The 26131-nt window shown below is 40.3% G+C and overlaps 1 protein-coding gene across 4 annotated transcripts; it reads right to left on the bottom strand.

The window, feature by feature from the left end:
* Positions 1 to 316: 316 nt before the first annotated feature.
* phf21ab (PHD finger protein 21Ab) lies at positions 317 to 26131 on the bottom strand. 4 transcript variants are annotated; one of them, XM_036576465.1, is made up of 18 exons: positions 25882 to 26131; positions 22035 to 22075; positions 21304 to 21402; positions 19950 to 19982; positions 18378 to 18443; positions 15141 to 15308; positions 13610 to 13864; positions 12879 to 12971; positions 10618 to 10917; positions 9409 to 9507; positions 9137 to 9188; positions 8961 to 9040; positions 8226 to 8286; positions 6989 to 7164; positions 6202 to 6357; positions 5731 to 5806; positions 5099 to 5202; positions 317 to 2937 (listed from the first exon to the last, which is right to left on the bottom strand). In XM_036576465.1, the coding sequence occupies exons 3-18, from the start codon at positions 21358 to 21360 to the stop codon at positions 2242 to 2244; spliced, it is 2472 nt and encodes an 823-aa protein (XP_036432358.1). In that variant the 5' UTR covers positions 21361 to 21402; positions 22035 to 22075; positions 25882 to 26131; the 3' UTR covers positions 317 to 2241. The 4 variants fall into 4 exon arrangements, with proteins under 4 accessions (XP_036432358.1, XP_036432356.1, XP_036432355.1 ...); XM_036576463.1 differs by lacking the exon at positions 25882 to 26131 and adding an exon at positions 24885 to 25861; XM_036576462.1 differs by lacking the exon at positions 25882 to 26131 and having other exon boundaries at positions 22035 to 24875.

Raw genomic sequence — 26131 nt, 5'->3', positions numbered from 1 at the left:
GGGTAACGGAGGTTTAAAGGAATGCTCAAAGATGATCAGTGTTTCACAGTAGAGTGGAGGAACTGCAGCATGCTTTCAATGGTAGAGCAAAGCAATGACAAGGACCAAAGACATGAGGAAAGAAAGAAAGAGACCAAACAAAACAAACATTTGTTGTCCTTTACAAACTATAAATAGCAAGTACACTATGTCTTGTTTGGTTATATCTTAGTGAAACAGTCTGAATTAACTAGGCCTATCCTGCAGTAACTGTGCATTATAATTTACATGTTGTAATGAATAGAAGCACTTTTAGGCTGTTTTTTTTATTAAAAGGTGTCTGATATTTATTGTTCAAAAATAGCCTTATGGTCTGTCAACACAGATAAAGTTCACATGAAGAGCTCAGGACAGACTCGGTGAAGATATGTCAATTAGGAAAGATGTAAACATGTTTGAGGTGCCAACTGTGCAGTACCATTAAGATGCAGGTTAACTCAGGACAATTTAAGAATGTTCGTAAGAGAAAGAAACTGAGGGGATCAATCCAGAGCAGCTAACAGGTCGAATCTAGGTCTGATATTTTGGTCTTAAGAATGGCAATAACAAAGGCTCAAGATGACTTGGTACAAAGCCTTACAGAGGATCCCTCCACTTACAAGGTAATTCAGCATCACAGCTTCATTACACGTTCTTCAAACCGAAGAAACGCTGGCAAGCACAATGATACAGAACAGAAGGTTAATTCACTTTTAGCTATGCCATACCTAACAAAGTCTTTCAAGAAGTGTTTAGTGCGTTTACTTTACTTATTTGCAATAAGCTTGTGCTTTAAATTCAGGGTTTTCTGTCTTTGTCTTATTACTAAATTTGGCTCAAACATCAAACCCTCAAGTTTAAGACAGCAAATTGTGAGACATTATTGTTGTTTATATGTATGGTTAACATACAGGATGATGTCGGGGAAGGAGGCTGCAATATTTTTGTTGTTTCCTAGACTATACATAAAATATGCTAATGTATCTATATTCTGGATTTAGAAAAAAAGCATTTGGCAGTTCAGAATAATAAAAAAATAAACATACACTCATTATGCAATGCCCCCCTCTTTGTAACAAAGAGAGATACTTGCATAAATGATGCCATTTTAACACCTTCAATAACAAATTACTGTTTCAAGAAACAGAAAAGCACTTTTTTGTGAAGACTAGGAAGACCTGAATACATTTTCCTATATATAAAAAAAAAAAAAAAAGACAAAATACTCCTCAGAGATGGACACCTTTTTTTCTTATCTCATTAACAAAGTGAGCCTCCAATGTTTTACAAGAAGGGTGCAATAAAGACCCACATCACTTTCATACTTGTCTGATGCTGTTGTATCTCTTCTCTCCAGCCCTTACCTTTACAGAGACCTGCCTCAGCCAATCATCTGCCTGCCTCTCTCCTGATGTTTAATCTGAGGTGTACTCATTCTGGATATGGATCTTCGATTGAACCATATCACTCACCTTCTACAGCACACTCTGAAGTGAAAACCAGGCTGCAGGGTGAAGGTGGATGGATAGATGCATTGTTACAGTCCTAATCGGTCCTGATTTAGTCTAACAAATGCCCGTGACTTCAGAAGCCTCGGTGCTTCCCGCCGCTGGCGAATACTGTTGCAAGTAGTCCTGCTAAGAATAAAAGAAGCTTTTGGTTTTGGATGGGTCCTCTCAGGCCTGGCTGGAGACTCATGGGGGGTTGGCACAGCATGCAGTCTTTGGACATGTGTGACCTGCCACCCTCCTCCCAGAGAAAATAAAACTAAGACAACCTAAGAAACAATCCCCATGAGTTTCAAGGGCAACTGTTGCAGGCACACACTGGTGTGATGTGATATATTAAATGATCCTCTTCCTTCATTATTACTCACTTAATTCTTTGTTATTTTTTATTATTAGTATTTTTTTTTTAAATAATCCACTAATTGGCATGACACTGTAATATAAGCCCCCCTCCCCCAACACCCACTCTTTTGAGCGCATTTGTTGATAAGAACCTTAACTAGTTCACCTTGGATGTAGAAGCACTGTTGACACAGTCTCACCGTACACAGAAAAAAAGAAAATAATAAAAAACATTTGCGTATATATATATGTAATATATATATATATATATATATATATATGTATATAGATTGGCAACTTGGTGCACCAGTGCAGGGTGCAGTAGAAGTTGTTTTAAATGTTTGGGAGAAGGAGAACTGTACTAGCCTGGGCATTATTTAGAGACTTCCACATTGTTGAGAGGGGCTGGCGAAAGCTGCTGGGAGGGTTCTGAGGTTTTGCCGTTGTTGGTGCTGTTGCCGTGGTCCGAGTCCTCTTGCTGCTCAACTTCCATCTTGACTGCTTCTGCGGTGTTACTGTTGGTAGCAGAGGGAACTGTATTTTTAGAGTCAGTGGTGTTCACAGGACTCTGCTTCTCCTCCTCATGGCTCAGAGCAGGGCTCTCAGAGTCCACGCCCCCGTTCGCTTTGACCTCCGTCACTTCCATTGGCTCCACTGCCTTCACCACGGCTGTCTCATCACAGACTGCTGTCTTAAGGTTCTCAGTTGCTCCTGATTCCCCTGGCTCAGCCTCTGGAGTGACGGCAGTGGCTGACTCGGCCATTTCCCCCACCTCAGGCTCAGCTTGTATGTCCGGTGCCGTGCCAGTAGCCGGAACCTGAACGACTGCAAGTTGAGCTGGGTTCTGCTCAGGCCCGGAAGGATTGGCACATGCGTGTATAATGGGCTCCTTGGTCTCCTGGATGTTGTCACTCTTGGTCTCACTGCTGACATTCTGGGACTCCTCCACCTCCATAGGCTGAGACAGGTTAAAGCTGTGGATGAGGCGCACCAGGTGTTTCACCTTCTCCAGCGACGCCTGCATTTCTTTCTGCCGGGCCAGGATGCTGTTCTTGGTCTCCATGCATTTCTGTGACAAGGAGAAGGAGCAAATGAACAAGATGGCATCATGACATCTAAGGGACATTACATACAAAATCTACAGAAATTCTAAGGATTATCTATAGGGTTCACATAGGCAGCCAAATTTACTCAATTCTACATATTGTCTTTATGTCATAATATTATATACATCAGTGGTTAAAAGTCCTGCTCCAACACACCTGATCCAATTTTAGCAGCTATTTAACAAGCCCTCCCTGAGTTAAAGTCTGTGTGTTAGAACAGAGAAAACACTAAAATTTGCAGGGAAAAAGTACTCCAGGATCAGGGCAGAGAACGGTACAGATATTCAAAATATGTCATAAATATACAGTATTTGTTAAATATGCACTTTCACTAGGCATATTTATTTCTGATCATCTTGTCTGACAGTTCCAAAAAAAAATAAAAAAATAAATACATGATATGGTCATAAAATGTGATGTTGGATAAAGTTTTCTAATAATGATATAAGAAAGTAATAAAATTTTAATGAGTGTGCCTCTGACTGGATGTGACAAGACATTTTTTTGATGTGTAAACAGAAATCTAACTAACCTTTCCTTTAAGCAAATAGCAAAATAAAAAATTACAAAAGCACCGTTCACTATTGTGCTACGGCTACTTATCAGAATTGCAACCATATATATATTTTTTTTTTGCACTTAAAGGCTGAAAAACAGTCAGCGTTACCTCAATAGCTTTTCTATGAAGTATACAAAAACAAATAAATACATGTTTATTTTTTAATATAGGCCCATAAGAATAAACAACTTTGTTTAATTTTGTTTTTTAAGTTATAAAATTTGTTTGTTGTGACAGTAGCCATTAAAACACAATACTGGGTGTGAGACCAATCCAAATGTTTGGTGTGTTTTTGGAGACTTTAGAGTTCAGGAGCTGTGTACCAAAGTTACTTATCTTTCATGTGGGAGAGCAGGATTCAATCCTAGTGCAGAGAAGTTCTCATTATGCTCTAAATGGTTTGTATCGGTAATGTAATGACATCTTTCTGGCACTGCATATATGAGGTAATTTGATCTGTTGTCATCTCAACTCCTAATGATGTGTTTATTGTTGAAGCTTGTATCACATTAACAACAATCATATGATTTATTGTGCAGCCCCACTACAAACCCTCTGGCAAACGGCAAAATACAAAGCCAGTTCCAAAAAGTTGGGACAGTATGTGAAATGCTAACAAAAACAGAAAGTCATAATTGGTAAATTCTGTTTGACTTGTACTAAATTGAAAACTGTACAAAAGCCCAATTTATGTTTTACTCTATGAAACTTTTTTTTTTGCAAATGTGTGCATTCCAAATTTGATGCCTGCCAGGCAGTTGTGGACCACAGAGAGGCCAATCTAGCACCTGTCTTTGGTCCAGAGAACACAATGTTAATTATTTCCCTATATAATCTTCCACTGTTACATCAGTCCATGTCAGATGAACTCAAGCACAGGGAACTGGGCAGCATTTGTTATTGTTGACAAATGACTTCCACAGTGTATGGTATAGTCTTAACTTGAATATGTAGATACAGTGACAGACGGTGTTTATTGACAATGGTTTTTCAAAATATTCCGAGGCCCATGTGGTGATACACATCACAAAAGCACACTGTGTTAAATGTAGTGCCGTCTGAGGGGTCAGAGGTCATGGGCATCCATTTGTGGTATTAGGCCTTGTCCGTGCAGAGATTTAATTTCTTCTTTTGATGATATGCACTATAAAGTAAGAAATACCTACAATCCTTGCAATCCCTGGCTGAGGAATGATATTTTTAAACCTTGACTCATCCATGTTCATAAAGGACTAGGTCTTTCCTGGATGTTCCTTTTATACCTTTGTACATGTTTAATATTTTTTAAATATTTCACAATGTTCCTTATCTTAAATCGCTCCTGTCCTAACTTTGTGTGTTGCAAGCATCAATTTCAAAATAAATGTATATTTACTAAACAATGAAGCTGACAAGACAAAAGATTTTTGTTGAAATACAGGTCAAAGTAGATTTATAAATCACGTTTTCTGTTTTAATTAGCATTTTACCTACTGTCCCAACGCTTAGGAATACGATTTGTATCTAATTAATATTTTTTTGTTTGCCTATGTAAAACCAACTGCTAATCAATAACAGGTGTTTACCGTTATAGAGTTGCTGAGCTGTTTGACTCGTTGTTCCAGCTGCTCTCTCTCCAGTTTGAGCTCAGCACTCCATTTCATCAACTTCTGCTTCTCTTCTTCTTTCGCTATCGAAGAGAAATAAACAGATGTTTTCATATTAAAGATTTCTAACTACTAAGCATGATCTGAAGACTGGGCTAGAAGTACTGGGCCTAAAGTACCACATATTTGTACCAACATCACAAAAAAGAGCTAGTTCCCAATATACAAGTCAAGTCCTAGTTGTTAAGAGAAAAACTTTTTCCATTTGTTTTTGGTTTCTCTGGTCTAAACAATTTCAATTTTTTTTTCAGAAAACAGAGAACAGATGTATTAAAATGTTCACATCAGTAACTCCATCTAATAGGTATCAGGAAAGTTAAAACCTTGCAAATACATACTAGTTACCAATAACTTTCCTCTTTCCTTTTAAACACAACCCAAACAAATTCCAACACATTAACAGACGAGGTCTGCACCAAAATAGTCTTCCTGAGGGTTTGTTCTCATAGTAAGACTTTTTGGAGAACTATGTGATTGGTGGTGGATGTTGTTTCTGACTGTATTATGGATCTAATCAATATAAAGACATATCAATAAGAATCAAGTTTTACCTTCCTTATATGCAATGTAGGAATGTACAATTGCCAGGGTGCCAGGCCATGGAATGGCCTCTTCTTTCTTCAGTATCTGAAAAGTAATATGTTTTTAACACTGTGGGAGCACTGGATAAAGTTGACCTTTGGGACACGTAAACAGAACCGCCCTCCCCAGCGATCAACTGCAAATGGTGTCGTGATGAACAACGAAAGGTATTCAATGAGAGTGTGCTGGATGCCATCTTCCATTTGTGTGATGAGTGAAATAAAAGGACAATAAATATCAGACCATATGGAAGCTTACAAAGGAGAAAACAGCCTCATTTTAGTAATTAAGGTCATGTATGAGTGCTACTGATCGGAAAGAGAATATGTTTTAGATCAACTGATTACATATATCTGACTGAAAAGGCAGAGAACCAGTTATGTTAGCAGGAGTTGCTCCAGGGGGGTTGGGGCTCTTTGTGGCAGAGTGATGTGGTTTACCTGGTCTTGACATTTGGGACAGATCCACATGCCTTTGGGAATGTTTTTGAGGGGCGGGTCCAGGCAGTCAAGGTGGTAGACACGTGAGCATGTGTCGCACATAAGCAACTGGCCACTGCGTCTGCACACAGTGCAGAAGTCCTCATGGATGTCTCCCTGTTAGGAAGAACGGCACGGGTCAGTACCGCTGCCCCTCTGTGCCGGACCAATCTTTTGAGGAGGGGGCAGGGTGGGTAGGTAAGGCAGATAAGGATGATTTATTGGCTAAATTTATCTACATCTTTTGGTTTGTACTTTTTAATTTATTAGTGGCCTGAAATAAGGTCACCCGAGATGTTCAAATGCACCCATGTGTGCTTTTTATTACTAATTCCAGCTGAATAATATGCTTTACACTGTAAATATACAATTTGATTAAGCTGACCATAAGAGGCAAGGGATAGGAAAAGGAGCTGGGAAATGAACCTGCTGACTTACTTTAGAAAAGATCATACTCTTTTGACCACTGAGGGAGACAAAACACTAAGACTGTTTACTTTGTAAGGCTGCTGGCTCCATTCAGATGAAATAACAAAAAGACATGAATGATGGTGTACATGGAGATCAATCTGCTTCCTTACGTGGCAGGAGCAGTAGAAATATGTTCTGCAGTATAGCGTTATATCCACTCCACTACAGTACAGTATGAACAGGGTCAGTGTAATAGAGGAGTAAGGGCCAGCCTGTGGCATACAGTATTGTGCTCTAGAGCAGAGTGAAAAGTGGGGTAACCTCTCCGGCTACTTACATCCCCGGAGCTGGGGCTGGGCTGAGGGAGAGAGTGGGGGTGGACAGGGAGGGGGATGCCCCCGATTTCGGGCCGCTCGGCGGCTGGGGAGGCGGGGTGACTGCTGGATGGGGAGAGCAGGGGGTGGCAGCCCAGCTCCGGCCCCGCCGCACTGCTGCTGTATTTGGGAGGGCGACCTGGGTGAAATGAGACAGACGAGAAAAGGAAAACAAAAATAGAACAGAAAAAGATGGAGGGGGAAAAAGGAAAACAAAACAAAACAAAAAACACAAAGGTGAAATAAAACTGATGACATCTATCGGTCGCAACATACCTTTGAAAGGGGGTCCTCATTGGCTAGCATGAAAATGGAGGGATGAGGGAAAGCATAATAGGGAGAGGAGGGCACAGAAAGCAGTTAGTTCACCAGACGACAACAGCAGCATGCAAGGAGTTAGAGCAGAGAGAGAGAGAGCAAGAGAGAGAGAGAGAGAGAGAGCAAGAGAGAGAGAGAGAGAGAGAAGCTGCAACACTCAGAAGAAACTTTCCTTCCTTCTGGCGTGTTCTCTGTGTAGACTGAAAAACTGAAACACATGCTGTGAACTACAGTGAAGAACAACAGAGCTCCAGTCTCTTTTGAGAAACTCTGTCAAAGGGGCTTGATAAGAATCAAAGAATGCAACCTTATCCCATCAATAGGGTTTATTGTTTGCTTCGAGTGTGAGGTGCTGTGGAATTCACGCATATCTTTTTTTTCCCCCCAATCTAAATTCATGACTCCACCATTATAAGGACTGCCAATTAAAAACCTACACTTCTTCCACTAGTGAAGGTCACTCAGAGTGAAGAACATTCATAGTTGAGGAACAATATTTATGCAGTTTAAATGAAATGAGAATCTGCAATAAAAGTACATATAGTTCCCTTTTTTCTGGGAATATGTTTTCTAGAACAGTCAAACTTTAGCCAGTTCTCCAGTGTATGCTGTTCTGTTGTTGAGAGAGCTAATGTAACCAACTAAAGAAGAAAGGGTTTGTAGGTGTTGAGAGAGACCACTAAGCTTGAGAGCAGTAGCAGGAAAATTCATAGATGCTATGGGGTTACTAATCTCAAGTTGTGAGCACAACAAAACTGTATTCAGTTAGTGAGAATGTAAAGGAAGAGTGGCAGCAAACTTACAAGACACACAATATAACTTTGACAATAACACACAGCTGCATCAAAGTTATTCAGAGCTAAAAGTAATGCAGTGACAGACCTCTCTTTCTCGTTCCTTGATGGAGGGGAGTGTTCAGATAGGTGACTGCACTCTTTTTCCTCTGAGGGGGTAAAAGGGAGATAAACCATTAGAATGCACTTTCTAAAGCTAAGACTTGGCTCTCCTCATCAGGAGCCGAAGATTCTCGCAGATTCACTTGAAAAAGCTTTAACTGAGAATGGTCCAATTTTTCCCCATATGGTGACCCCAGCACAGGAACATGTTGCTTAAGTCTAGCACATAAAATTCCATTTTAATTCCATTTTATAGAGATATGACAACTGATCATACTGTAAACAAATACAACAGTCAGTTATCTTTAGTCAGCCTCCTGGCTTACCTCAGAAACTGCAGAAACACAGCAAAGTGACTGATGTTCAGTTAAACATCAAGAACACTTTAAGAAATATAGTGCTTAAACATTAGTCTAATTTCATTTTAGAAATGTTAAGCATTCTACTGCAGTTTAGACAAATATGCAAGATGACAGTGCAGCAAAAAGACAATAAAAAGTGTAACACTGAAGCTACTACCTGGGGGGGTGCCTTTGCTAATTCGTAATCCTTTGTTGCTATTTGTAAGTGTGATGGGTCTCATTTAGGTTGAGGCTAGGTTTTTAAGCCAATGTAAAAATGTTAAACCAGAACATAAGCATCTATCAGCTTTAGACACATAGTTTGTACACTTACAGGCTGCAGGTAAAGCGAAAATTGTGACAAAAGAATAAATAAGTACCTCTGGTTCAAACACTGCTCCACTGTACACAGGGTTGGCTGTTGTTCTCCTTTTCCGTTCCTGCCTTCTGCTCTGAATCTCTGCGATGGAAATGAATGGCAGAGAAAGTGCTTTGAGTTTGATTCAGGACCAGTTAATTTCACCAATCACAACACAAGTAATTTACAATCACTTACCTTCTAGATGGTCATGTGTCACTAACCCGAGAGACACCATGAAGGCAAGTTTCTAAGGGAGAAAATATATTGGCAACTTTCAGAAATCACTTCATAAATGGTTTATCTCAGTGTCGTCATATATACTGAATTAAAGTAAAAGGCAATTATCACGGTTGAATTCTGCAAACGTCCATGTTGTAGAGAACAGCTAAGCAAAAGTCAGATAAGTCAGTCATGTTCATGTTAATATCAAAGAGAGAGAAAAACAAAAAACAACAGTATCTCACTACCTGTGGACTCTCCTCTCGCTTCACCTTAGGAGGAGGGGGAGGAGGCGATGAAGTAGTGCTCATAAGCACCTGCTCTGGACCCCCCTGAGATTTCACAGTCTGACAGTGCAAATCAGAGAGAGACTTAAAAGTTAGACGGGCTTAGATTATTAATTCCAGCACAAATATTATGGAGAAATGCCTCTCCTTCCTATCTTGCTTGATCAAGCAGGAGGTTAAAAAGAGGGAGTTTTAGGCCCAATCCCATTTCTTCTTTTTACCCCTACCCCTTGTTTTCGAGTGTCACCCTAACCCCTTGGAACTGAGCAGAGGAGGGCAAAGTTTAGCAACCTTGCTGCTGGGCTTTAGTTACATTTAGGGCATCATATGCCTTCAAAGAGGGGGTATAAGACAAGTATTTATTATCACCCACCGCTAATTCATTGGTGATACTAAGCTTAAAGCTTCAGCAATTCAGCAGCTTTTTGTTCAAATTTTCCCGTTCCACCTTAAATGATGCAGCAGTTATATTCTGGCGCTTCAGGCGTCAACACTGCTGGACTATTTAAGGTGGAACGGGAAAGTTAGCTAGCTAGCTACCAAGACATCAGCATGCTATTAGTGATTTTTTATGCTTGTTATGAAAAAAATGACAATAATACATTGAAACGACATAAAACTAAGATAATACAATGGTTATCGTAATTTTTTAAATGGAGAAAATTCTCACATTTGTGGGTTTCTTTGGTCGCTCGTGTAGCCACCTTGCCAGTTTTTCTTTTTTTTCTCACAACACTCTGTTTGGAGTGTGCCTCTGAAAAACGTCCGTTTGAAGGGCCATGTAGCCATAACACTTCGCCCCACCCCTCTATCTCAACAAAAATTGGGACACCCTAACCCTAGACGTGAACGCGTGAACAGAGGGCTAAGTGGTAGGGGCAAGGGGTGAAATGGGATTAGGCCTTTATGTTTATGAACAGATTGAAAATGCATTAAATACATTATCTAGGGCCTGTAAATGGCCCACACTTATGTGGCACACTTTCATAATTATATAACTAAGTTTCATATCATTAACCAAATAATTCGTAGTAGTTAATAAATGATGGGGTTTCATGGAGATGGATTAAACCTTGTCTTGGACTTAATCTCAGTCTGGGAAACTGGTAAAATAAGATGTCATGTTGCTACATGATGCTACAAAATTCCAGAGGCACAAGCACGACCCACCTTTATGTCCGTGCTTAAGCTGCTGATCTGCAGTGTCTGCATGGGGCCGCTGATCACAATGCCCGTCACCTGGGCTGTAGTGGCTCCCGTTGGGGTTGTGGTGGTTTTGGGGACAGCCTGGCATGTTTGGCCGTTGACTATGCGCACCTGATGAATGGGGCCGGCTGAAGCTGGCAGTGCTGAGGTCAGCTTTGTGGTGAGCATGACTGGGCGCTGGAGCAGCTGTGGAGCTGCCATCATGGGTGGCGGAGGAGCTGGGGCAATGGGCACATTGTTGGGGGCAGCGGGTTTTGGACGCACCTGAGAAATAAAGACAATTGAGTAAGTCTGTTAAATGACGCACATAAAACTGCAACCCCATTAGTTCCCTTGTTTTAATGACAAACGTTCTGTTAGACAGCAATTCAATGCTCTTAACAAGCACCATTCTAACATGTTAATGGATGTTTAATGCTCACTCAAGTAATGCCACTGAAGAGTTCTGGTTTGCTCTGTCACCAGTGAGCATTGTCACAAATCTTCCTTTACTGATGGGCACAAGCAAGCACTAGAGTTCTCTAGAGGCACTGCATTGTCAAAGAGGTAGCCTAAACAAATGTCATGTTAAAATTGAGACAATTGAGGCAGGCTGCCAAAAAAAAAAAAAAATCCACCCATTTCCTGGTAATTCTGGTGTGATAGCACCGTTTTTAAATAATAAAATCATAATTCAGTCTATTTTAACAGGGCATGTCCAGACTTTAGTTAACGTTCAAGTAGTAAAACCATTAGCCTTCAAAACCCATTAATTAAAGGTGAAACTCTAGTTAGATTACAGAGCTCCCAGTGGCATTACATAGCTTCATGATTTCAAAGGTCTGTTTTTTTTTTTAAAAAATACAGTCAAGGTCAATAAAAGGGTCAGCCAAAGCACAACCAAACTCGCTGAAAGGGGAAAAGAAAAAGTCAAACGGGCCTGAAGGGCAAAGTGCAAACAGGGTGACACAAACAGATAAGTAAAGCCCTGGAAATGCTGCAGCAGAAACATCCTTACAGGGGTACAAATACACTGTGACACACTGACACACATACGCAGACAAGCTACAGAAAACAGAGTTAAAATGAATGGAAACTGTACATAAAAAACGCAGCCAGCACTGGGTTGGAAAATGTGATAGTCAGTACCATCATGATGCAAAGAAAAGCAGATAACTGGCCTTAATGCCAGAAGTAAGAACAAACATAAACCTGATTTGAAATACACTCACTGAGCACTTTATTAGGAATACATACCTTGTTTCTACACTAATTGCCCATTTTATCAGCTCCACTTACCATATAGGTGCACTTTGTAGTTCTACAATTACAGCCTGTAGTCCATCTGTTTCTCTGCACACTTTATTAGCCCCTTTTATCCTGTTCATCAATGGTCAGGATCACCACAGAGCAGGTACTATTTGGGTGGTGAATTATTTTCTGCACCTGCAGTGACACTGACGTGGTGGTGGTGTCACTGCTGGACTAAGCATAGTCCACCAATCAAAAATTTCCAGCCAACAGCGTCTTGTGGGCAGCGTCCTGTGACCACTGATGAAGGATGACCAGCACAAACTGCAGCAATAGATCATCTACTGTCTCTGACTTACATTTAAAAGGTGGACCAACACAGTAGTTGTGTCTAATAGAGCGGAAACTGAGTGTTTAAAAACTCCAGCAGCGCTGCTGTGTCTGATCCACTCGTACCAGCTTAACACACACTAACACACCACCACATCAGTGTTACTGCAGTGCTAAAAATGATAAATTATGCAAAAAAAACAGATGGACTACAGTCTGTAATTGTAGAACTACAAAGTGCACCTATATGGTAAGTGGAGCTGATAAGATGACAATGAGTGTAGATACAAGGTATGTATTCCTAATAAAGTGCTCAGTGAGTGTATAAGATAATACAAATATATAACATCACTCAACTAATGAAGTAAAAGGAGCAAGAAATACGGCAAGACTCAACATGCTGAGCACACTGCATCTTTATCAAAGTGTCAATAAACATGTTTTGGTCAGCGAGGGTCAGAAGTGTTTAGATAAAGACTGACGTTTTCTGACAACTTTGACCTCACTGTGGGACAGTGAATTCCCTGTGTACAGCGTCTTGACAACTGTGCACTTTCTCCAAGTCTAAAACTATTTTGTGTCCTTGGAGTCCCTCTAGTGGCATCTGTGTTGAAATGCACACAGCGTGAGAGGGAAGGGAGTGGGCGGTTCTGACAGAGACGCACCTGTGGCAGAAAGGTGGGTCGAGGCGTCAGTCTAGGAGGAGGGACAAACTGGGGTACTTTGATAGGCTGAGCCGAGGTGGTGCTGGCCTGCACCTGTGACAAAACCAGTGCTTTATTTGACACCAAAACACTGAGCAGGTTTTACTGTTGTTGGGGAAAGTCACTGTCAGTGAAATTCATTGCATAAGGCGATAATTTAAAGATTTAGTTCCATTAATACTACTCAGACTAGATAAACATTACCACAGTTTGGGCCTTTTTAAACTTACAACGCTATCTTTATTTCTTGGTTTTTAATCACAGATGAATGCCACCAAACACCACAGCCTAGCGCATCAACACAGAGAAAGTCATCTCATTCAGACAAACATTCTTTTCTATTCACAATAAATCAAAGCATTTCAAAGTTGAATAATGACTCATACAGGAGGCTATGAAAAATAAACTAATAAAAATTGACTTAAATTGCACTGAAAATGTCACTGAAAGTGCTTAGTTACTTGCACTAAAGCAGGCAAGGATGTATATGTACAGCATCTCAGAATAAAAGTCCTGATCTTGGATCAGCTGTTGCTCTTATCTTAATTATCCATCGTCATATAGGAAGGATGGAGCTGATAGTAGATCAGCACTCTTAGTCTGAGATATGTGGAATACATATGGGTCATTATATTTAAGGAGCTTGCACAGGGAAAACAAAGAAGAGATCTGATTCAGCAATTTACACTCACTACGATAACGTTCTTAGACACAACCCGTGCTGCAACCTCTGGATCCTGACTGGTTAATTTGCCGGCCACCTGAAGGTTGATTGGTGTACTCTGGGAGTCGGGGTTCATGGCAGGCCTGGGGGGATTGCTGATGGCAGTGACCATGGCAACAGTAGGGCGTGGCGTTGCCATGGAAGCAGGCATGGTGGAACTGGCAGCTTTCAGCACTAGAGGTAGAGTCTTCGTGGTGAGGACCGGTGTGACGGTTAGTGTCTTCTATAGCGCAAAAAAAGAGAAACAGTAGGAACAACAGGGGAGTAGTCAGCAGGGACAGGTGGGGTGAGAACAGGGTACAGATCAGGTAGAGGATATATGTACAGTAAGACTGAATCCTGCAATCTCCCTTTTCACACAGACTTCGTTCACTACAACTGGGGCTGGCACGTGCCATTTTGCTGCTCTAGGTGAAATGTGATTGTGCTGTCTCTGGCACAACCAATAGATAACAACACGTATGCCCATACTCTGCCCATACACACAAATCAAATATTGCTGGGCTAGCATACACTTTCAACACCTCTTGTTAAACATACATTTATGCAACATATAGTGGTCAGCTTCAGCCCTACAAGATTCGCTAGGCATGGATGAGTACAGAAATAACACTTTAAAGAAGTCTCTGTAGAATCACTCAAATAACCTGGTTGCAAACCCAGTACTTCATGTTAATTTAATTTCATTATTTATTTTAGATACATATAATATAAACCTATTAAATTAACAAAGAAAGACTTGCTCACTAGCTATCTTAGCCACATACCAGTGTTTTCTTTCCTCAAATTGTTTTTTAATGGGTTTAATTGCTAATGTGGACTTCCACGTTTTAAATACACATCATAAACCTCTCCTCGAGTCTTTTTAAAAAATTAATGTAACTGTTACATCAGTAACGGATGCCCACATTAACTAGCATCACGCTGGGTGATGGAGACGACCATCTTATTCAACCAGAGAGAGCAACTGCCTTGCTCGCCTATATTGATGCACCAGCCCTGACAGCAATGTCTAATTAGCCGGGTGCTTCAGATTGTTTTGTGGTTTCTGTCTAGGTAACATTTACAATAGTTTATAATATTCTCCTTGGTATAATTTTAAGAATGAAAAGAAAACCAGAAAACAGCACAAAACATTCCACTTCCTTTGATATTGCAATTTATCTGGAAAATATAATAAATGGATTTGATCAATCCTGTCCAGCACAGTACACACAACTGGACCAGTGGTAATGTGAAAAAAACCCAACTACTCTAAGATTAAACCTCACCCCAGTGCTGTATTCACAAAGCATTGTTAAAGTGTGAATATTTCTTGTTGTCTTTGCCTTTTAAATCTCAGCATGGACAGGGAGGAGCCTGACCTTGGGCTTGCACTCTCACTGTGAGATTCTTTGGGAATACCAGACCAGAATGATGATGCTCTATTGTAATTCCTTTCGAGTGCCCGACTAGGCGTGTCTATGTGTTCAGCAGGGCAGGAGCAGGTGCAGCATTACCTGTGGAGCTGCCTGGTTGTGAGAAGGCCCTGTGGACTGCTGTGGGGGCTGGCAGGAGGGTGCGAGCAGCACCGCTTTACTGTCCATGGTTGTCTGCACCGTCTGCAGCTTGATCTCCGGCTCTTGCTTTACCAACAGCTCCTTCCTCAGCTGCTCCACTACCTTTTTCTGGGGGAGGGTGGTGGATGGGGAGAGATGATGTTATTTAAATAATCTGTTCAAAAGGTGATTTTATGGATGGTTGAACTCTGGGAAGGCAGAAGAAAATCCCTGTTGTTACCGCCTCCCCCACCACCTTATTATTTCTTCCAAATCTGTAATATAGCCAGGTTTATATTCACTGGCTTTCTCTATCCACCACAGACATGGCTCCTGTTCAGCTTAGAGACAGTCAGTGCCAAAAGATCTCTCAGGTGTGAAGCACAGTCACACACCGTCAGAGGAACCTATTCAATAAAGGCCGCGGGAGTCACTCCACATACACACACAGACATTGAAATTCATCTCACACACTCCACTGCCTCCGAGCCCACTGGAGCCAAAACGCACCTCTGAGAGGACACACACACACACACACACACACACACAATAACACCCTCGATCCTGATTTCTGAGCAAAGTCCTTGCACAGTTTGAACAAAACTAATTATCTGGATAAAGTTCTGCATGCAAATCACATTTGTCGTAATGGTTTCATACTTCAAACTGTGGAGGCACTTTATACGGACTATATGAAGTACCAGTGCTAAGCCGTATGCCAAAAACATTTCAGTAAGATTAATTAATTCAAAGAGAAACTAAATAAACAGTAGTCTTTCCATCATCTCTAAACTACATATGGTGAAACTATTAAACCAGAAATGAAGTCTATTACTATGTATATTACACAAAACTACACTGACAGTTTTTAAATAAGCCTCCTATGTTGTGCAAGTACACACTGTGGGATCCAACCTGACGATATTACATATACATAGCTGACAAAAACTCACTGAAATTCAACTCGATAGTTAATTTTTTTTTATGCCAATACTAATGATGCACAGTTGGAATCTGTCAAGATCAGAATCAGCAGATCTTTGCTCCAAATGCGTAATCAGGCAATTATTTTTTTGTGTTGTAATTTGTATTTGCTGCTGTAATATTGTAAATTTATGATGCAAATAATGTGAGTAAAGTAAGCACACTCACACTTGAATGCGGCTGCTTCACCTATACCACAAAGTTGTAGCACTGTTATGCATGACTTATGTTCAATAGCCAGTTGCCTTACTTTCAACAAAGAACTTGGATTCACGTTATTTGAACAGACAAATGATATTTCATTTAAGAATTTAGGAGCAACATAAATGGCTAAAATAAAATGTGCTAGCGTGTTTCCAGTGCTCATTTAGCCGTCAGAATTGGCCATAAAAACATGACACACACCTAGCTAATAAAATACAAATTATACTACTGTGACATTTTCACATTCATATCACGCAGCCTTATGAGGTAGAAAACAAAGATGCAAAGACAAAGACAAAAAAAAAAACAAAGGTAGGAAGATGAAGAACCTATCCATTTCACTTTGAATTCATAGCTGACTGGATTTAGGAGAGACTGAGGATGACACAGAAGCAAACGTATATCCACCCACCCTCTCCCTCTGTTTAAACGGGACAGAGTAGGCCTGAATTAGTATTCACAGGACTGTCACATCGTTTCATGTGCTAATCCTTGTCTGCCATGACTAGAGTTGCACACACACACGCACAAACACACACTTTACCCAGCCTAGAAGTTACAGTGTAAACATAACAAAATCAGGTCTGCCTGGAGCGATATCTTTTTATTTCCCCACCCATTCTCCCCATTTCTTAATAAGAGCAAATTCTCCTATGAAAAAAAAAACAAAAAGAAAAGAAAAACACTGGAAAACCAACCAGGTCAAAGCTTGTTACAGCTTCATTAAAAAGGATATTAAATTTTCCCATAAAGAATTTGAAGAAGAGAATTACACAGACACTAAGAGACTTTTTACCTCAAAATGGTAAAACTGATAGCGCTTTTCAGAAACTGCCTCTGTCTCTACTATCATTTGAAAAAGCAGACAGATCTGGAGATCCCTACAGAGGCCAACATAATCACACCAAAAACGAATTTATGTGTACTTCACCTTTGTTTAAGTGAGCTAATATATAACTGAACTTATTCTCTTTTACAAGAAAAGTCCAGTCAACAAACATGAAGTCAGAGAACAGCCAGAATGTAACTGAGAAAGGAAAGGAAGGAGCAGAGGACAAAATGCCCACATGAAGTGGTATCTTTTACTCTGTAGATCAGATTTACCCAGATACCCCAGCCCTGTTGTACCTATGCACAGCATCATCCAGTGCATTTTCTTCTCCAGCACCTGTAGGGTTCACCTGCCGAAGAGCTTGTTCTACTAAGTATATATCAGGAATATATGGAAGACATGTCTAGCTGGCAGGGACAGCAGCTTGGAGAGATATTAAACTTGACATGATGGCCTGGCAACTGTTTGCAAAATGTAAATGGTCAAAGGCGACTGAAACAGCGCTGGTAATAAATGAGGAGTGTTTGTGGGGAAAAACAAGAAAGAAAGAGTTACACACCTTCATACAAAGAAAACACCTACTGATAAAGCTGCCTGTCTCCAATTCTCCTAAACCCTGCCAGTGCATCACAGCCTTAAGACACATTCTTAAAGTATCACTTCTTACTGTTGAGCTACGGCTGTCCCTGCAGCCCTTAAACCCAGTCTACTGTGTCCTGGCTTCACCAGCCTCTAATATATTAAAGTCATATATTACGGCGAAAAAACAGTGCTTTTAGTCTGTCACCAAAGCCTTGAAATATATTAACAGAACTGCACAGGACAGGCCGATAGCACAGTGGTGTCATTATGTAAGAGGCAAGATATAAACATGCTCAGAAACACAATGTATTATTACCATGATCACTTATATAGCTAAACAATCCAATAATTAAAAACCATTCAAAACCAAAAAGTGAAAGACAAAAACCTAAATAAAAACATCTTGTATGTCTTAGCATGAGAATACGAACGTTAATTACTGTACCAAATTAATGCTACTATTAATCACCCTGCAACACAGCTGCATCATATAACACTGCCTTACACATTATATAAAGGAATGACCTGTAAATGATACTAGGATTGCAAAAAAAATATAAATAAATAAAAAGGGAAACCTAAACAGATCGGCGTACCTGTTTCTCACTCAGAGCAGTGATCTTGGCCTGAAGTTCATGCAGCTGTTTCTTCAGATCAGCATTCTGAGGAGAAAAGAAAAACAGTGCAAGTAAGAATGTGTTCTCGCTGATTACAACTTCATAGATTTTGTGCAGTGTTGTGATGCCTAGTGCACCTCAAATCAAAAGATAAAAGCAGAATCAGAAAAAGAATCACTTTTATTCACCAGTATGTGTCATGAACATGGAATTTATCTTGACACATTTGGTGCAGCCTATCACATAACCAGAAAAGTAGGGCACAAAGATTCTGTGACAGAGAGAAAACATATACTAAGACTACACAAACACATTAGGAGGGGAGCCTACTAAATGACTCACTGAGGATGCGATGAAGTGCTCAATGATAAAAGTGATGGTGAGGTTTAAGTCCAGAGATGTGATTTGGATAGTCTGAGAGTTTTGTTTCAGTTGCTGTTCTTTCTTTAAGGAGATTCTCTCTCAACTAGTTTCACAGATAGAAATCCACCAAAATATGAAGGACTAAACATCACTGGCAACTGCATCATTAATTTTGTTTTTCCTTTGCTTCTTAGAAGTCAGTCAGATTTTCAGAAGTTATGATTAGACCAATAAGACTGTTTCAATGTGCTAACTTCAGCATTTTCAGTAATCACAGCGAGACGAAGAGGTGTAGGGGGAGTCAGTAAATTTTGGTGAACTGTTGGTTCATTGCATTCACACCTGGCCATATCTCTTGACATGCTGCATCTTATACTGAAAAAGTAACACTTAAACATTCCTAAAAATGAAGGATGACTGCAAGGCTGTCCAGCTCATGAGCACATCTCATTATGAGATTGCTGGAATGCAGAATGCCATTTAATGATAAGTTAAGATGGTGACAATATACACAAACTACACTAGGATTTAAGGGAGAAAAAATATTTATTATGGTCATAAAACTTTCACTCCTTAACGGGTGCATGTTTATTTGGCATCATCTCACCCAACTTGAGCTCTAAGGTTAGACTGCACTGGATGTAGCTCTGTCTTTTGTGAACTGTTTGTACTGTGTGTCAACCTGCAACCTCCTACTGAACAGTCCTCACTGTCTGTCCACAGCTGAGACTGTTGCACTCATTATAAATCTTACAAAACACTTGAATTGCACTTCAGCAGTGCTTGCAGATACATTAAATGGCCAATTTTAAATAAGTAAATAAATAAATACTGTGTTGTTATTGCCCGCTCATTGAACACTCCCTAGTAACAGTCTAGCCTGTAAAAGGGTTACGGGAATCACAGGTTCTTCTGCTGGGAAAAAAACAGACAAAAGCTAAAGGCACCAATAATAGCTTTTTTATACTACATGTTTGACAACACTACAAGTTAGCAGACAGTTTCAAGATAAAGCTTAAGAACCAGATCACATTAATATGCTTATTTCTGATGCCAAGATGTGTTGTCAAAGAGCATTTAATCTAAATTCAGTACCACCAAGTGATTCACTGTCATTTGGTCATATTTAAATCAAAGACTGTGACATACATTGTACCATATACACGTGGATGAACTGTTTATGTTTACCTGTGGGTCCTGCTTCATTTGTGCAACCAGTTTCTGCGTAAAAGGGAAAAAACCTTGCAGTTAGATTAGCAGTGCCACACAATATTTACACAGAGCACCAGTGACACTCACAGGACAAACTCTGAACTGCAGCATGATGCACCTGCCCAATATCATAATACAGTATGGACTGTAAAATATACTAGTACTGAGGAAGCCGCCAGAGGCATGACAGAGATGTGAAACATGACTGTCACTCCACTATCTGTCTATGTACTATTAATTTATGGTAACAGGATGCATATTTTGTAGTGGCATTAAAGATACCTCATGTAATGCTACATAACTCTGTCATTCAGGACATATTAATAAACTTCAGATGGTGGCAATGAAAACCAATATTAATGACGAATGACATTCAACTCTTGAGGAATCTCTTCAAATGTAATACTCCTGCTGTGATTTTCAAATAACTTTGTTTTGTCCACTAGCAGGCAGCAGTGAGTCAACCTACTGAAATCACTGAAACAACTTGCAGGACCTCAGTAACAGAATGGGATGAGATTGGGTGGGGTTTAGAGACCCCTGCACACCTTAAATATTCACTTGACTTCACATCACTGTGGCTCAGCACACTTCTCTGAATAAAAAGATCCAAACGTCTAAGCGCTATGAAACACCTGTAAGGTTACAGTTGTCCAACTCAAACAGAAATAACTGAGACTAAAGCTATTTTTTGATGGTTGTGCACTTGCAGTCCAAGAACACCGTCTCTCACTAACCGAGAGCTGGCTGAGTGCACTCAGAGCAGGCAAGCAGAGAGACTGTAAACTGCCTAAGACTTGGCTAAAATGTGGCAGCTCTGACAATGGTGCTGCTATGATCCTGAACTACTCTCCCTTCAATGATCATTCTCTACCTGCCGGAACATGCAGGTCCTAATTATACCACAGCTAGAGGAAGAAAGTGTTTTTTTTATTTCTTCACTACTCAGTCCATCCACAGTCCATGCACATCATGTAAAGGGGAAACATGGTTTTACTGTCCTGCATGTTGTAGTGTTTTTCCATGTTCTAATATACCCATTTCACATTAGGAAGGGATAGTTCATTAGCTCCACCACGTGTGTTGGAAAAAGGAGAACATTAAAACGAGCAGTGGTACTCCAAAACCAGGACTGAGAACCACTGTGTTAAGCAACTACAACAGAGTTTACTTTTGCAGGTTTACAAGTTTACTTTTGCATACAAATTAACAAGACAATCTTTGGCTAAGACATTTTCTCTTTGGAAAGGTCAGATCGACTAAATAAAAGCTTCACTTCAATAATAGATATATTTAAATCATTTGGTGAACAGCTACAGCAGTAGCCAACCTGATGAACTTGTATTTCTACTTTCAGGGCCTCCTGTAATGTTTGTAATTCCATCATTGATCCAGTTCGCCAGCAAGTAAGTCCCAGAAATCTTTCAGCCTGTAAAAGAAATCAGAAAAACACTTTAAAAATAGCATACTGTTATTTGTTCAGGGTTTATTTAATCAAATAGGTCCCATGGGAACCATTCTGAGAAAACTGGGTGAATCACTATTTGTGCCGCCATAAAGCTGAACCGCAATGAACCTAGAGGAGACTGATGAGAAGCTTAAATCAGCAACCTAAATGTGATCATAAAGCACCTTGTCTCAGGCATCTGTAAACATCAGACATTAACATTCCCCCCCCATAATGCCTTTGAGCATCTGCTTTTGTTTTAGGTAAAGAACATACTTACAACGTAAGGACAGCATGCATAAAAACGCCATCTGTATCTATCCTAACAGCTACAATAAAATTTAGAACTAATACGTGGAGGAGAGGGGTAAACAGTCTGAAAAACTGAAAAAGGGTGAAAGGATATGGGACAAAAAAAAGCAAGAAAAGATATGGATAGACTTTTAACAGCAATATCCATTTGGCTCTGCACGGAGCATCACAATTACTCCACAGCAATGACTTGTGTGAAAGTGAGTCAGAGGCAGCCTTACAGACATTCAGTCCCATTGATTTTGGTGTGCGAGGCACTGAGCCAAGAGAACAATTATAACTGAAGCTATTACAGGACTCACCAGCTGGCAATGAGACTGGTGTCCACTCACTCTCCAACTCCCTGTGCAAGAGGAAACACACACACACACACACACACACACACACACACACACACACACCCTGTTAGGCAGAGGGAGAGAGACTCTGAGCCTGTGGGACAGCACAGCATTCAACTGTCGGTTCATTACTGGTTCCACCTGTGAGCTAGCAGTTCTACTACACAATAAGCAGACAGAATCTATTACTGTATCTCATCTCTTTACTCCAGAGTGCACACACATCTTACACTAAATTTAGAGTGCCGATCAGAAACTGCTGCATGTACCAGCCTAGTTCATTATACCGCAACAACACACGCTTTCCAGAAAAAGCAAAAAGACAGAAACCAGCAAAAGGCACAATGAGTATGTCTGTCTGTCAAGAGCTGTGGGTAAATTCAGAGCCAGTCTTGAGGCAGCTATGGCAGTGATACAGCAATTGCTGATCTGGACTTTAAACATTTAAAATGGGCCATATTCAAACTGCTGGACACCAGCTTAGGAGCCTACTTAGACAATAAATCACTACTGGGTTTATGCTGCAGCCATTTGCCATGAACACAGATTCCTGTGCACAGATATACACACCAATTCTTACACATTGTTCATTTAAAGCTTATTCATGCAGTCACATAACACTCTTGATTGAGCTTCTACTAATCTACTAAATAAACTTTCAAATATTTAATATTACTTCGCAAACTTTGGACTCCAGCACAAGAAAAAAAAATCTTCTGTGTTTACAAAACAAAACATATTTTTACACTGAACAGACACGTTTAGTTGGCCTCTCATTTTGTGGTTAATCTGTATGTCTTTCTGCCCACTCATGATGGGGTTTTGAAATAAATCTCTGGCTCTGTAGCATCAACAGCAGAATGAACTTCAGACGACCTAGACTCTGCTAGTTTTTAATTTTTGTACTAAACGAGAACGAAAAGCAATAGCGCCTCCACTATTGTGAGTTACATCTATAAATAAGCACAGAATATATTTACCAGCATTTGCACAAAAAAACCCTCAAACGGGCCGACCATACACTACAAACTTTGCCTACACTGATTTAACACTTAACATTAAAGTGCCTTTGCCTTTCGGGGAAAAACGTATATGTGTTACTCCCAAGCTAACAAACTTGCCACAAGCTAACATGCCAGTGATGGTACAATATGATACGATCTACTGCTACATCTCTAGGAACACTTTGACTCTTTTCCTCGGCCTCTTTACCCCAGCTGTGCTCAAAATATCTACAAACAAGATATCAGAATTAAATTTTAAACTTGCACAGACTTATATTTTCTAATTGTTTTTTACTGCTGCATTCATAGACAGTTGATATTGCTGATATGGCTGATATTTATGATTAATCTATACAGTGAATGACACTCGTGTTCCTCCACCAAATACATGACCTGTTGCAGTGCAGCCTGACTGACCTGATGATTACACAGTCTCAGTAACATATTATGATCCCTTTCCGATACTTTTCAAATTACTTTCCATTTAAAGGCTATGGTTGTAAGTGCAGTCTGTACTTTCATTTGCTGAAAGCTACTTGTATGCTTTTAGTATTATTACTTCAGTTAACTTGCGTTTTCTCATGTTGATGGAGGCTACTAGATATTTCCTCATGTTGATGGAGGCTACTAGTCATTTCCTCATATCAAGTGCTTTCCCTCATCTTAAAATATTATAATTTAATCCTAATCTTTTAAAAATAAAGTATTAGCCTTTTTTTTAACTTGTAATAGAACGTTAGTTTTTTTATATTCATTTGTTCCCATTTCAGTAAATGACAACTACTGTCAATGCATAATACTTTAATACAGCAGGTAAAAGTTTCTGATGATGAAATGAGCATTCAGCAGCTCTGCAGCATGTAGCCTACGTCTGTCACGAATCCACTTTGGCCTGCCCTCACAGCGAATCACACCTGAAACAGACTAAAACTGTCCACTGACTCAAAGCATACATGTATAGCATATATCAGTGATATTATCATATAGTTACAATTAACAGTTGAAATATGGGGTCCTTTTATTATTATTTAACAAGTGTTCAATTTTGGCCTTTTTTTTCATAAATCACAGCTTACAAAACGCAGCCTCGGCTCCCTACAGGTTATTGTCTAAAAACAAAATGAAACAAGACAACAAAATAAGTCAGTCTCCTAGACATGTCTCAGACTGTCCTGCACACATCTAACGGAATATCATGTTTCTAAGAAACGGAAAGCCAGAGTGTGAAAAATTACAACATGAAAAAGTAGCTTTTAGTATCTCAATACATTCAGTGTCCCCTTACTAGTTTCCACATATGGCTTTGCTTGAAAATGAAAGTGCCACTAAGGAGTCACAAACACACCTGTTCAGGATTTTTGTGTTAGTGAGGCAGGAGGGTAAGAAGAGCGTTAACGTATTATTTTTAAAAATCGACAATTTGAGCAAATAACAGTTTTTATCCAGGTCACTGGGGAAGGAGTGACGAATAAGAGCCGGGCTATGAAAGTTAGGCAACAACCTAAATAAATTTATAAATTAAAATATAAAAACAAAAAATCAACATTCAGCATATCATCACAGTACATGTGAGTCCGGTGGATATGCCGACACGAAAAAGCTTTAAGTTACGCCACATTAAAGTGCAGCATAACACAATCCGGAGTCTTAACGCTCGGCACCTGCGAGCTCGTACAGACACGCCGATCTGCGTGGCAGTGTGGCAGCCGCAGAAACGAACGTGAACCAAACACAAGTAGTGACCGTTTCTTTGGATGATGTTGTTCCGTGAAAACCGAAACTTTACACAGCTGGCCGTGTGTGACTGTACCTGGCCTGCAAGGTGCAGATAATGGGGAAAAGTTGTACGCCAGCTCATTAGGCCTAACCATCAAGTGAGGATGCGGGACTCGAAACACCAAAGAGAGGAGAAAGTGCCGTTTACTCCAACACGGGCCTCATACAACTACTCACTCCGCTTCAGGAGAAAGAGTGAGGAGTGGGGAAACAAAGCGAACATTATGGCAGTAAAGTTTCCGTCGAGCTGCTGATTCTCTCCACAAGAATCTGCTGCTGCTGACTTCTGGACTTGGTGCAAGCTAGCTAGGTAGGTTAGCCAGCCGAACAACTCAGCGAGGAGGCAGTAAAACACGCCTCGGAAATAAAACAGGGGCTCTTAAAGAGCCCCCCGTCCATCGAACAATCCGTCCCAAGTTTCAGCAACAAATGTATAAACTACGAAGCTAACTCTCTGAACGAGTAACTAGCTTTTTTCACCCGCACACACACATTCACTCACTCTGTTACACACTGATGTGGCGTGCTAGCAGCACTTCGGTTAAATCTAGCAGGCTAACGTTTTCCAGATATGAGAAGACGCTAGCGCGGCTAGCTAACAGGCTAACACTAGCCAATTGAACGACAAATAACTGTTAGAGCAGCAGCAGGAGGCTAACTGTGCCGAGCGGCCGCCTCTCAGCACCGACACAACGGTCTGCTCGCACAAACAAGATCTGCCGTTTTCTTTTCTTTTTTCTTATCTCCTGTTCCTCCGCGGAGCTGTAAACGGAGCTGGTGGCTGCAAGTTAAAATCGGCCCCTTTGCTGTTCGTCCTCCAATGAGCTCTGCACTTATAGGAACACCACTCAACTCCTAGAATAAGGAGAAACGAAGGAAAACGCAGGCATCCAGACTTCCTCACCCAGCACAAGACAACGATTATCTTGAGTGAATGAAAGCAAAAGCGGCTCAGTCAACGACCAAAGTCCCGAAAAAACCCGGCGAGGACAAAAAGTTGTAATAATAAAAAGATCCCAAGGTGCACTTACCCTGCACTACTCACTTGAGCAGTAGTCCTTCTCTCCTCTCAGAAATTATTTAAATAAATATTTACAAAACACCCCAATATCTCGGCAAAGAATCCCCGATGCGGTCCCTCACATAACTCTAATAATACACTAGACTGAACTGAGGCAGACTAGCCAGTCTAATTTTCAGTTTGTTTGAATTTAATTTGTGTGTAAAAAAAAGAGAGAAACTGAGATACAAAACAAGAACTCTTCTTCAATCTCATTCACC

Source organism: Colossoma macropomum, unplaced genomic scaffold (assembly GCF_904425465.1).
Source record: "Colossoma macropomum unplaced genomic scaffold, Colossoma_macropomum, whole genome shotgun sequence".
NCBI lineage: Eukaryota > Metazoa > Chordata > Actinopteri > Characiformes > Serrasalmidae > Colossoma > Colossoma macropomum.
This window is presented reverse-complemented; position numbering and strand designations above follow the sequence as displayed.